Here is a 13,380-nt window from a genome sequence, read left to right as displayed (position 1 = left end):
GAACAGGACAATTAAAATCAAAACCAAATAGGTATAGCGAACACAGGGAAACAAAGGAAGATTGGTAAAAATAAAGTTGGGGTTGAGTTCATGATAAATATTGGTCAGGTTTTAAAGATAAGCTTGTTCTAGAAGCAAAAGCATAAGCAATTACAGGATTCATTGTGTGCTGTTCCCAAAAACCCTTTGCTTGCCCCTGAGAGCACATGGCCGATCTTAGGACAATCTTCTTAAGAAACTTTTTTTTTTTTGGGGGGGGTGGAGTCCTCATTTTCGAAGAATGTGATACAGTGAACCTTGTGTGCAAAAACATCTCCAAGGTAAATGTAATAGATTTTATGTGGCTTTTCTTCTGGTGTCTTCTGTGCATGTTAGTGCTATAACACCAAACCTCATGCTATTCAGTAAAAGTGCTTACGCAAAGGCCAAATAGATTGTTTAATTTTTCCACTGGTCCACTTTGATCATTTTTAAAATTTAGCAATATTATATCAGACTAAACTAGGGAGTTGAGTAATTTTTATGCAATTTTTTCATAAACTCACCTACACCTAGACATATTATTTTTAAACTAGAGAAAATTAAAGATAAGGAAAAAAATTCTGAAAGAAGCATGAGGCAAACAACAACAACAACAAAATACATCAAGCAAAAAGAGAGTGGAGTGAAATATTTTAATTGTTAAAAAGATGAGGAAGGAAAGATGACAATGGAGTAAGTAGCAACCTGGTCTGCTTGCTCCCATTGTGGAATAAACTTGGAGTACATATATGGACTGGAGAGTGAGAGCAACTTTCAGGTAGGGCAAACGGGGACAGGAGTGTGGGAACAGCACAGAAGAGGGTAAAAACCATGGCCCACACTTTCTAAGCAGAATCACGCAGGCTGTCCAGCCCAATGCCTCCAGCCATTCCAATTATGGTCAGCAACAGACCAGCTCATTAGCTGGGAACCACTGTGGTAAAGAGAGAAGGCCAGAGGCCTGGAAAATGCATTCCTGCCATACACATCCTTTCCAGTGATGTCCAGGAGGGATTCAGTGAGAAGGTTTGGTGAAACTGTTGGAGGCATGGGAAACAGAGGCCAGCACTGACTTCAAGAGACTGTGTGAATTTTGGAGCAGGGGAGAGCACAGAGATTGGGGCCCACAGGGACCGGTGATGAAATGTGGGGGCCAAACTGAGACTTTTTTAGGAGGAAAGCTGAGGCAAGACTGAGACTCAGTAGGGATCCCTGGGCTTGCAGGCCTGCATGCAGGCACAATGGCTCTGCTAAACAAAAATGCAGACTGGTGCTGCAGTTCGGAAGCCATGCAGAGACTTTTTTTGGAAGAAGAGCTGAAGCAGGACCTGAGACTTGGCAAGGACTCTGTGCATGCATGCCAGCTCACCAGCATAACAGTGCTGCTAAACAAAAATGAAGAGGACTAGAGGGCACCACAGGACCAGTGAGTGGGACCCAACACAGTGCAGCTCACAGTGGAGAGTTGCAGTAAGGGGAGAAGTCAGCAGACCCATGAGGGAGAGAAGAGCAGCCTCAGCACCCAGCTAGATCTCCTCACAGCCAGCCAGCCAGAAAGGAATGTATGAAACCCATGGAACTTTGACCAGGGGCAGATGCAGAAAGAGAAGAAAGCAGTAAAAACTAGATATTACTGGGACAAATTCCACTGCAGTCTTCTTCATGAATTATTTTCTTGTACTTCCAGTTTATGCATCTTAAGTTACTAGTTTTTATATTATAATTTATTCCAAATATCATATTTTGCTCCTCCCTTCTATTATTCAACTTTAACATCCAATCTCCTCTTCTTACTTTTGTTTTAAATTCTATATTCTCTTTTACTATGACTAGTATTCATTATGTATTCATACTATTTTTCCACTTTACAGCCTCTCAAAACAATTTTTTTTTGTTATTTCATCTCACACTCTTTTTCCCATTCATAAAATACACTTATTCTCTCTCCACCTTGATCAGTATTTGTGCATTATGATATGGTGTAGTTGTGGCATTATTGTAATTTTATTCACAGATATTCACTCTTTCAGTATTTCAAGTCTCAAATCCTATAGGTCCCCTCTCCTACTTCATGAATACCTTCATCCAGCCCTTTCCTTCTTTCAGCTTAAATTTGAAATTATTTCCCTCTTTTCACTTAATTTTTATTCCTCATTCTTAGTATATCTATCACTTTTATCATCTCAAATTCACATCCCTTGCCTTTGAACATCTCTTAAGTGTTTCTTTCTTTATTTTTATTCCCCTCTTATTCCCATCCCACCTATATCAATCATAGCCCAAAGTTTGTCCATAGTACTGGGGAAAAACTGTCTGATTTGTTTCCTACTTTTTCTTCTTCTTCATCTTCATTTATTTATTTTTGTTTTGTTTATGTTCACTCTCACACTAAATACATACTCTATAACTTCTGTTTAAACTTAATACTATATATTTTCCCTCTTTATTCTGTGTTCTTCACTCCATTTTTTAAAATACAAGGTAAATTTTACTTACTGTCTCATACTGCTTTGTCCCTACTCATTGCTAGTATTGCTCTTCCCCCTTTCCTCTCAAAAATCATTTTTCTTTTAGCTGATCAACTCTTACCTGTTTTTCCTATAGTATAATTGCCTTATCTCTTTACATCTATAGTAATACTGACTCATTTGCTGCTGATAGTGTGATTGTTGGTGGGGGATACTTTTGAGGCTGTGGGTTTCTTGCCTGGCTTGTGTGTTTATGCTTTAAGAGCTCCTCCACCAAAGAATTCAAGACATGGTGAGTGGAGTGGCTCTCAGTCAGGTAGCTGGAGGGAAGGTTCCACCAAAAAGCAACTTAACAACAACCATAACTGAAATACAACTGACAGCCTAAATAAATGGCATAAGGCACATCCCAAGAGCATCAGGTTCAGGAGATCAAAGAGTGCACCACCACTGAATCCCAAAGGTCTCCTATTACGTAAGGTCACACCACAAAATCAAAAGAAATCAAAGCAGACCAATCTAAGAAAAAAGCAAACAACAAGAGACACATAAAATGGGGAGACAAAGAAACAATCCCTCTAGGAAAGGAAAGGAAGAATCCCCAGAAGGAGTGCTAGATGAAATAGAGACAAGCAAAATATCAGACATGGAATTCAAAAGAGTGATTATTAGGAAGCTCAATAAATTCAACAAACTCAGAGAAAACTTTAATGAACTACAGGGGAATTATAGAGAACTCCAGGGAAGCTACAAGGAACTTACTATGAACTACATCAGCATTAAAAAGGACATAGAAACTATCAATAAGAACCAGGAGGAAATGAAGAATACAATCCCTGAACTGAAGAACACATTAAAAAAATAAAAGCAGGCTAGATGAAGCAGAGGATCTGATCAGTGAGCTGGAGGACAACATAGAAAAATATTACCAGACAGTGCAACTAAAAGAAAAAAGATTTAAAAAGAATGAAGAGGGTTTAAGAGAACTTCAGGACAACATGAAATGTAATAATATCCATATCATAGGGATACCAGAAGAAGGGGAACAAGGAATAGAAAACCTGTTTGAAAAAGTAATGAAAGAAAACTTCCCTGACTTGAAGATAAAAAAAAAGTCATGCAAGTCAAAAAGCACAGAGGGTCCCAGTGAAGATGAAACCAAAGAGGCCAACTCCAAGACACATCATACTTTAAACATCAACACTCAAAGACAAAGTGAGAATCCTAAAGGTAGCAAGAAAGAAACAACAAATAACATACAAGGGAGAGTCAATAAGGCTATCAGCATATTTCTCAACAGAAACACTACAAACCAGAAGGGATTGGCAAAAAATATGTTAAGCAATGAAAAACAAAGGCATACAGCCAAGACTTGTTGACCAAACAAGGCTCTTATTCAAATTAGAAGCTGGAATAAGGAATTTCCTAGACAAAAGAAGTCTAAAAGAATATATTTCCACCAAACCAGCATTACAAGAGATACTAAAGAGACTGCTTTAAGAAGATGAAGAAAAAGAGAGAGAGGAAAAAAAAACCACAGGTACAAAGGAAAAGAATCACAATGAATAAGTACCTACCAATAATAACCTTAAATGTAAATGGATTAAATGCTCCAATAAAAAGACATAAGGTAGCTGAATAGATAAGACAACATGACCCACATATAAGCTGCCTACAAGAGATCCAACTCAGAACAAAATATCTACACAGACTGACAGTGAAGGGATGGAGAAAAATATTTCAAGGAAATGGACATGAATAAAAAGTGGGGGTAGTAATACTTATATCAGACAAAATAAATTTCACAACAAAGGACATGAAAAAAGACAAAGAAAGACTTCATAATACTTAAGGGAATAATCCATCAAGAAGATATAACCCTTATCAACATACATGCACCCAACATAGGAGCTCCCAAACATGTAAGGAAAATCTTAGAGGACTTCAGGAAGGATATTGACAACAACACACTCATAGTAAGGGACTTTAATATCCCATTGTGAACTATGGAAAGATCTTCCAATCAAAGAAACAGCAAGGGTATTGAAGCATAATATATACAGAACCTCTCACCCCAAAGAAGCAAAATATACATTCTTTTCAAATGCACATGGAATATTTTCAAAGATACGCCATATGGTAGGACACAAAACAAGCCTCAACAAATTCAATAAAATTGAAATTATATCAAACATCTTCTCAAACCATATAGACTCGAAACAAGAAACTGACCTCAAGGAAAAAACCAAAAAACATTCAAATTCATGGAGAATGAATAATATGCTATTAAATAATGAATGGGTTAACAATGACATCAAGGAAGAAAAAAAAAGTTTCTGGAAACATATGTTAATGAACACACAACAACCCACAACCTATGAGCACAGCGAAGGCATTCATGAGAGGGAAGTTCAAGGCAATACAGGCCTACCTAAAAAGGATGGAAGAATCTCAAATAAGCAACCTAATCCTACAGCTGCAGGGACTAGAGGAGCAACAACAAACAAAGCCCAGAGTGAGTAGAAGGAGGGAAATAATCAACATCAGAGAAAAAGTAAATGATATAGAGACTAAACAAACAATTCAAAAGATCAATAAAACCAGGACCTGGTTCTTTAAAAGATAAACAAAATCAACAAGCCTTGAACCAGACTCAGAAAGAAAAAAAAGGAAGAGAACCAAAATAAATTAAATCAGAAATGAAAGAGGAGAAATTACAACTGATACAACAGAAATACAAAAGATTGTAAGAAATTACTATGAACAATTGCATGACAAGAAATTTGACAACCAGGGTGAAATGGACATATTTTGGAAACATATAATCTTCCAAAACTAAATCAAGAAGAAGCAGAAAGCTTGAATAAAATGATAACAACTAGTGAAATTGAAGTAGTAATCAAAAACTCCTGGCACCCAAAAGCCCCAGACTGGATGGCTTCACAGGTGAATTTTACCAAACATTTAAGGAAGAAGTAACCCTTATCCTCAAACCATTCCAAAAAATTCAAGAAGAGGGAAGACTCCAAAACTCTTTCTGTGAGACCAATATTATCTTAATTTCAAAACCAAGGCAAGACAACAAAGAAAGAAAACTACAGGCCAATTTTGCTGATGAACACAGATGCTAAAATCCTCAATAAAATATTGGCAAACCAGATCCAGCAACACATTAAAAAGATTATACACCACGATCAAGTGGGATTCATCCAAGGGATGCAAGGATGGTTTAATATTCGCAAATCAATAAATGTAATACACCACATAAACAAAATGAAAGACAAAAGCCACATGATCATATCAATAGATGCCAAAAAGGCATTTGATAAAGTACAATACCCATCTATGATGAAAACACTCAGCAAAACTGGAAATAGAGGGAGCATACCTCAACATAATAAAGCCATATATGAGAAACCTGAAGCCAACATCATACTCAATGGACAAACACTGAAAGCATTCCCCCTGAGATCAGGAACTAGACAAGATGTCCACTCTCTCCACTCATATTTAACATAGTATTGAAAATTCTAGCCACAGCAATCAGACAAAAAAAAAAAAAAGAAATAAAAGGCATCCAAATTGTAAAAGAGGAAGTAAAACTCATTATATGCAGGTGACGTGATAGTGTACATAGAAAACCCTATAGACTCCATGAAAAATCTCCTTAATCTAATAAGTGAATTTGGCAAAATGGCAGGGCACAGAGTCAATATTCAGAAATCAAAGGCATTTCTGTACACCAATAATGAAATATCAGAGATAGAAACTAGAAAAAAATAAATTTACTATAGCAACAAGAAAAATAAAGTACTTAGGAATAAACTTAACCAAAGAGGTAAAAGACCTGTACTTGGAAAACTACATAACACTGAAGAAAAAAAATTAAGGAAGATACAAATAAATGGAAGCATATACCATGTTAATGGAGGGGAAGACTCAACATCATTAAAATGTCCATAGTACCCAAAGCAATGTATAGATTCAATGCAATCCCCATTAAAATACCAATAATATATTTCACAGACCTAGAAAAATAGTTCAAAAATTTATATGGAACCCCAAAAGACCCCGAATACCTGCAGCAATCTTGAGGAAGAACACAGTAGGAGGATACCAAACAATACTACAAAGCCACTGCAATCAAAACAGTCTGGTACTGGTATAAGAACAGACATATAGATCAGTGGAACAGAATAGAGTAGAGTCCAGAAATAAACCCAGGCCTCTATGGTCAACTAATATTTGACAGAGAAGCAAGGAACATAAAGTGGAGTGAAAATAGCCTCTCCAACAAATAGTGTTGGGAGAACTGGACAGGGATTTGCAAAATAAATAAATAAATAAATAAAAAGAAAAGATAAGAAAAAAAAGAAACTAGACTGCCAACTTACATCATACATCAGAATAAACCCAAGGCAGATAAAAGACTTAAATGTAATATGTGACACCATAAAAATCATAGAGGAAAACATAGGGAGGAAAATTTCAGACATCCCATGTAGCAATATTTTCACTGATATATCTCTTAGTGCAAGGGAAATAAAGGAAAGAATAAACAAATGGGACTACATCAAACTAAAGAGCTTCTGCTCAGCCAAAGAAAACATCAACAAGATGAAAAGAGAACCAGCTAGGGAAAACATATTTGCTAATGATACCTCAGACAGGTTTTTGATTCCAAAAATATATAAAGAACTTATACGACTCAACAGCAAGAAGACAGACAATCCAATTAAAAAATGGGCAAAGGACCTTAACAAACACTTCTCTAAGGAGGACATACAGAGGGCCCATAGGCATATGAAAGAATGCTCAACATCACTAGCCATCAGAGAGATGCAAATAAAAACCACAATGAGATACCACTTTACACCAGTCAGAATGGCCATCATCAACAAATCAACAAACAATAAGTGTTGGTGAGGATGTGGAGAAACGGGAACCCCAGTGCACTGTTGGTGGGAATGCAGACTGGTGCAGCCACTATGGAAATCATTATGGAATTTACTCAAAACTAAAAATCAAACTGCCTTTTGGTCCAGCAATTTCATTGCTAGGATTATAAACAAAGAATCCTGAAACACCAATTCTAAAGAACCTATGCACCCCTATGTTCATAGCAGCTCTTTTACAATAGGCAAGTGATGGAAAGAGGCTAAGTGCCCATTTGTAGATGAGTGGATCAAATAATGTCATACATTTACACAATGGAATACTATGCAGCAGAGAGAAGGAAGGAACTCCTACCATTTGCATGGATAAAACTGGAGAGTATTATGTTCAGTGAAATACGCCAGGCAATGAAAGACAAATACCATATGATATCACCTAATACAAGAACCTAATGAACAACACAAACAATTGAGCAAAATAGAACCAGAGGCATGTAAACAAGGAAGAGACTGACAGTGACCAGGGGGGAGGGTAGAGGGGGAAAATGGGGGGAAGAAAGGGAAGTGTCTAGTCAAGAATCTAGTATAAATGACCCATGGACATGGACAACAGAGTGAGGATTGACTGTGTGCTGGGGGGTGAGTAGGTGGGGTAGCAATGGGGGGAAAAGTGGGACAATGTAACAGAAAAACAATAAATAAATTATAATAAGAAAAAAAAGAGAGATGCCAAGAATGGCAATGCTTGACCCCAAGTGAGCCAACTGGGCATACGGAAGTGAAAAGGACATCATGGTAGCAACTCAGATTTTTAGTTTTTTAATGTAAGAAAAACTTGATAGGAATTATTCCATAGTTTTTCCCATTTCTTTTCCAGATGGGAAGCTGTATGATGCATATGTCTTATACCCCAAGCCTCAAAAAGAAAGCCAGAGATATAATGTGGGCACACTCGTTCTGAAGGTTCTGCCGGAGGTGCTGGAAAGGCAGTGTGGATATCAGTTATTTATATTTGGCAGGGATGAGTTTCCTGGACAAGGTATGTTTTAAGCGAAGTAGAAAAACAACAAATGAATTTTTTTTTAAAGTAAAGGAAACTTTCTCTTCCTCCACTTTTCAAATGGTAGACTGCTTGCCTTCTCCACAGATCGCAAGTCTTTTACCTCCCCAGCCCTTAGCCCTTGAGCTGAGGAGGTTAGAACCAAGCTCTCTTTTCTCATTAGGTTCATCCCTGCAATAGGATAACTGGGATCCTGGTTGAAATAATGTGACTATCGCTTTGAGCAAGGATATAGCTAACCCATTCATGTGAACAGGTGGTGGATGACATAGCCTTGGTCAAGAGATTGAAACTGGTTACTTGCTTTGATGTCTTTGAGACTAACTGCTGAATATTTTCTGTCATTTTGAATATGTAAATCAGCTCATGTTTAAAGCTGATTCCTAAACCTCAATACCCTAATCTTCCCCTATCTCAGTAAAATAGGTATTTAATTCTCATTTAATAAGAGTGTAACTTTGGGCAGTGCAGTTAATATCTCTGAACTTCAGTTGTCTCATCTGTCAAATTGGGATAGGAATGCTTCCCTGACTTGGTTGAGAGAAATAAGTGAGTTTAAACCTGAACAAGAATCAGTATGGAGCTCAGTACATATTAGACCCTCAATGGATGCAGGTTTCTCCCTTTGAAGCCTATATAGTCAATGGCTGAAATTTGAAATATGCATCCTTTTCTGGTCACCAGGAAACAAATATTACTACTTTATAGTTTTTGGTAGTGGCTTATTCTGGGTGGCTTTAAAAGGTTTCTAACTTCTATAAATGTGCAGGCTACTCATAGCCACAGTGAGACCACACTGCTATCTCAGCTCAGATCTTTTCAAGTTATGAAATCATCCTCTATGAAGAAATGATAATTTAGTCCAGTGCTTGTAATAAACATGTTGAATAGCTCTGATTTCATAACCATATCAATAATCACTCATTCACTTATTCAACAGATACTTATTGAGTACCTGCTATGTACTCAATAATTTGGGATAATTTTCTAGGCTTTAGATATATTAAAATAACCCCCCCCCAAAAAAGTTTGCTCTTGGGAAGCTGTTGTCTATTCTTAAACTATGTGTAAGGAAGAGTTAAAACTTGACCTTTATTTCTAAAAAAAAATTATTCATAGATGAGTATTTCAACAATTCTCCCCTTCCTGCCACAGAAATCATCAGGGCATGTTATTTGGTTTCTAGTAAGTCCTATAAATCCTAGACATTTAAATAGCTATAAAGCACAAGAGAAAAACACGAATAAAGATTAATATGACATTTAAGCTAACTACATTTTTTTATCCTTTAAAAGTCTATTTATTAAAAAAATATGTTTATCACTTATACCACATCTTTAGCTAAGTCTGGGAATACAAAACGAGGCATAATAAGATCCTTGTTCTGAGCAGTTCATGGTCTGTGGGTGGAGCCAGTGGGCTGAGGAAAGTGACATACCAACAATTAACTATCAAAATATGTGATTCATGAACATAAAGGACCAATATTTTAGGGAAAGTAAGGAAGTTTTCACAGAGGGGATGATAAATGTTTTAAAAAAACCTCATGTTGCCTTGGCCAGTGTGGCTCAGTTGGTTGGTGTGTCATCTCATAGACTGAAAGATCAGAGGTTCAATTCCCAGTCAGGGCACATACCCAGGTTGTGGGTTTGATCCCTGGTCCAAGAACGTATGAGAAAGCAGCCAATCAATGTTTCTCTCTTACATTAATGTTTCTCTGCCTCCCTTCCTCTCTAAAAGCAATAAAAAAATGTCCTCAGGTGAAGAAAAAAATTAAAACCTCATGTTAATCCATTCCTAGGTAATGTTTATTTTAAAGTTTCTTTTTAACATCCATTTCTAATATTCTTAAGAGCATTAAGATCTGGATTGTTTCAATCATGAGGTCTTCTGTGCCTTCTTTCTCTATTTGTAGCTGTGGCCAGTGTCATCGATGAAAACATTAGTCTGTGCAGGAGACTGATCGTCATCATAGGTCCTGAATCGCTGGGCTTTGACCTACTGAAGGACATGTCAGAGGAACAAATTGCTGTGTACAATGCTCTCATCCAGGATGGGATGAAGGTCATTCTGATTGAAGTGGAGAAAGTCAAAAACTATGCAGCCATGCCAGAGTCAATCCAGTACATCAAACAGAAGTATGGATCTGTCCAGTGGAACAGGGACTTCACAGAGGAGTCACTGCGTGCAAACACCAAATTCTGGAAAAAAGTGAGATACTGCATGCCACCCAAAAGGTTTCCACCAACTTCTCCTGCCCAGCTGCTGAAGCACATGCCCTGTGATCTCACTGCTGGCATCTGGAATGCCAGCATGGAGTTGCTTACCCCATGATACAGTTTGTCTGCAGGGAGTGGCTCACATTTGGACAAGAGGCACTGCATTCAAGCCATCTACTCGAAGCTTGTCATTATGTACTGTTGAGAGGGACTGTGCCTGTTTGCTTGTTTTGATTAGGATATTTCTTTGGAGAAAGACATCACTTCTAAAGAAGGCTCTCATTAACTTATTGGCCTTGAACACTAACAAACATTTGCTGAACATGGAATAGATTTAGCATTTGAACCTCTGAGGAATAGGACACAGGGAGTTGCAGCTTAGTTCAGATGTCAATAAGTTGGCACATGGTGTGGTACCAGTAGGGCCAGAGATGGGAGCTTGAGTAGTCAAGGGATGACAAAAAGGCAGTCTGTGGGCTGGGAGAGGGCTGGCAAGGATAATGGCAGTTTTTATGCCTGACCAATGTCTGTAGGACTTTGGTCTTCAGGGGATATTTGCTGTGTTTATGAGCCCTTCTCACTCCTCTAGTTCAAATAAATAGCTGTGACCACAGTCTTACCAGGTTGATACTGGAAATGACTTAGAGGTCATCTAGAACAGTGGGACCAACAGTGTTGACACTGGAATTGCCCATTAGTCTCACTCTTGATGGGCCCTTTGTTTGAAAGACTTTATCTGACAAACCAAAGTAAGTTATAATTCACTTATTTTTTCAACTGCCCTATGTCAGCCACAACTCTGAGCAACATGTGAGAGACATGGTTAGCCCCCTGACATGATGTCATTGTAGTCCAAGTAAAACAAAGTAATTTTTCGGTTAGTCAGTACATCTTGACCATAGGTCAATTTATGACTTAACAAATTTCAAAGACTTTTGATACTAAAAATTAGCTGTAAAGTCTTATCACAACTTCCAAAGAGGCTAACTTGAAGAGTAGATATAGTCCAACACTCTTTCTGAGGATGATGACATGGAGCCTTAAAAAGTGGTCTGCTAGGATACAAAATTAGTGTTTAGAAATTGGTGGCTTTTTACCCACTTGTAATGAACTATCTGAAAGAGAAACTAATAAAAACAATCCCATTTACAGTTGCAACAAAGACCATAAGGTACCTAGAAATAAATTTAACCAAAGAGGTAAAAGACCTGTACTTAGAAAATTATAAGAAAGAAAGTGAGGAAGATATAAATAAGTGGAAGGATATACTGTGTTCATAGGTAGGAAGATTAACATCATGAAAATGTCTGTACTATCCAAAGCAATCTATAAATTCAACACAATTTTTATAAAAATACCAATGACATGTTTCACAGAACTAGAACAAATATTCCAAAAAATTATATGGAACTGCAAAAGACCCAGAATACTACCCAAAGCAACCTATAGATTCAATGCAATTCATATTACAATACAAATGGCATATCTCAAGATCTAGAAAAAAATTTTCAAAAATTTATATGGAATCCCAAAATAGCCTCAACAAGTAGAACAAAGTTGGAGATATCACAATACCTGATATCAAACTATGCTACAAGGCTGTTATAATAAAAACAGACAGGTACTGTTTCAGAGGGCTGATCAGATCACTGGGGAGGGGTAGAGGAGGGACTGTAGGAGGAGGTTGCTCAAGGCAATGGTAAACAATCTAGGACAGGATTGCCTGAGAAACTGAATGCTTCCAGAGCACATGGACTTATGGGTGAGAAGATCTGAAATAAAAGAAGGGTTCTCAGAGGGCTGGCTCTGGCTGTCACACTCTCTACCTTGAGGATGCCTGGATGATCATGCTGCAGATGCTTGTGTTTCCCAACAGATGGTATTTTGGATGGGAAGGAATTTGCAGCCCAGGATCAGGCTGGCCTGGCAGAGAGTGGCAGGGTTATTGTTCTTTGGGTGTTCTAGAGGGAATCAGCTGCGAGGTAGAAATCTGCCATTCTTCCAAAATTGTGTAGCTGTTGCATCCTATGTTGTTTTAGTTTGTAAACTAACCCTATAGAAATAAAATTATTAAAAATTAAGAGGGGGAATGATAGGAGAATTTAAATATTAAAAAGTTTAGCTTTAATTGATGTTTAAGTAATTAATGCATCTGGAAAGCTGTTATTAATAAAACTGTGAAGCTTTTGAATAAAGACTCGTTTCTTTTATTACCAAGCCTTTTTCTCTGGAATTTTGTCTAGAGGGTGGCAGTGGGCAGCAGGACCCCAACTGCCATTCAGTAATAGTACTGGCATAAGAACAGACACATAAATTAATGGAACAGAACAGAGAGCCCAGAAATCAACCCATAGCTTTATGGCTAACTAATATTTGACATAGGAGGCAAAAACATACAATGTATAGAGATAGTTTATTCAAAAAATAGTGTTGGGAAAATTGGATGGGTACATGGAAAAGCAAAAACAAACAAGCAAACCCCCCCCCCCCACAGAAATTAGACCATCTCCTTACACCATACACAAGAAAAAACTCAAAATGGATTAAAGACTTAAATGTAAGACTCAAAACCATAAAAATTCTAGAAGAAAACACAGGCAGTAAAATCTCAGACATTTCTTGTAGCAAATTTTTTTCTGACATATCTCCTGAAACAAGGAAACAACAAGAATGACAACAAAACAAACAAATAGAAGTACATCAAACTAAAAAATATT

The 13,380-nt window shown here is 37.4% G+C and overlaps 1 protein-coding gene across 1 annotated transcript in view; it reads left to right on the top strand.

The window, feature by feature from the left end:
• The window catches only part of IL36R (interleukin 36 receptor), a 47,559-nt gene extending 34,750 nt beyond the window's left edge, over positions 1–12,809 (top strand). Inside the window, exons 9-10 of the mRNA XM_090280375.1 lie at positions 8,262–8,423; positions 10,360–12,809. Coding sequence (XP_090136501.1) covers positions 8,262–8,423; positions 10,360–10,778 — 581 coding nt within the window. The 3' untranslated portion in view covers positions 10,779–12,809. The remainder of the gene's footprint in view (positions 1–8,261; positions 8,424–10,359) is intronic.
• The last annotated feature ends 571 nt before the right edge of the window (positions 12,810–13,380 follow it).

This window comes from Furipterus horrens, unplaced genomic scaffold, assembly GCF_987537825.1.
Source record: "Furipterus horrens unplaced genomic scaffold, mFurHor1.1.pri manual_scaffold_6, whole genome shotgun sequence".
Classification (NCBI taxonomy): domain Eukaryota; kingdom Metazoa; phylum Chordata; class Mammalia; order Chiroptera; family Furipteridae; genus Furipterus; species Furipterus horrens.
Note: the sequence above shows the minus strand (reverse complement) of the source record. Positions and strands in the feature narration are given on the sequence as shown.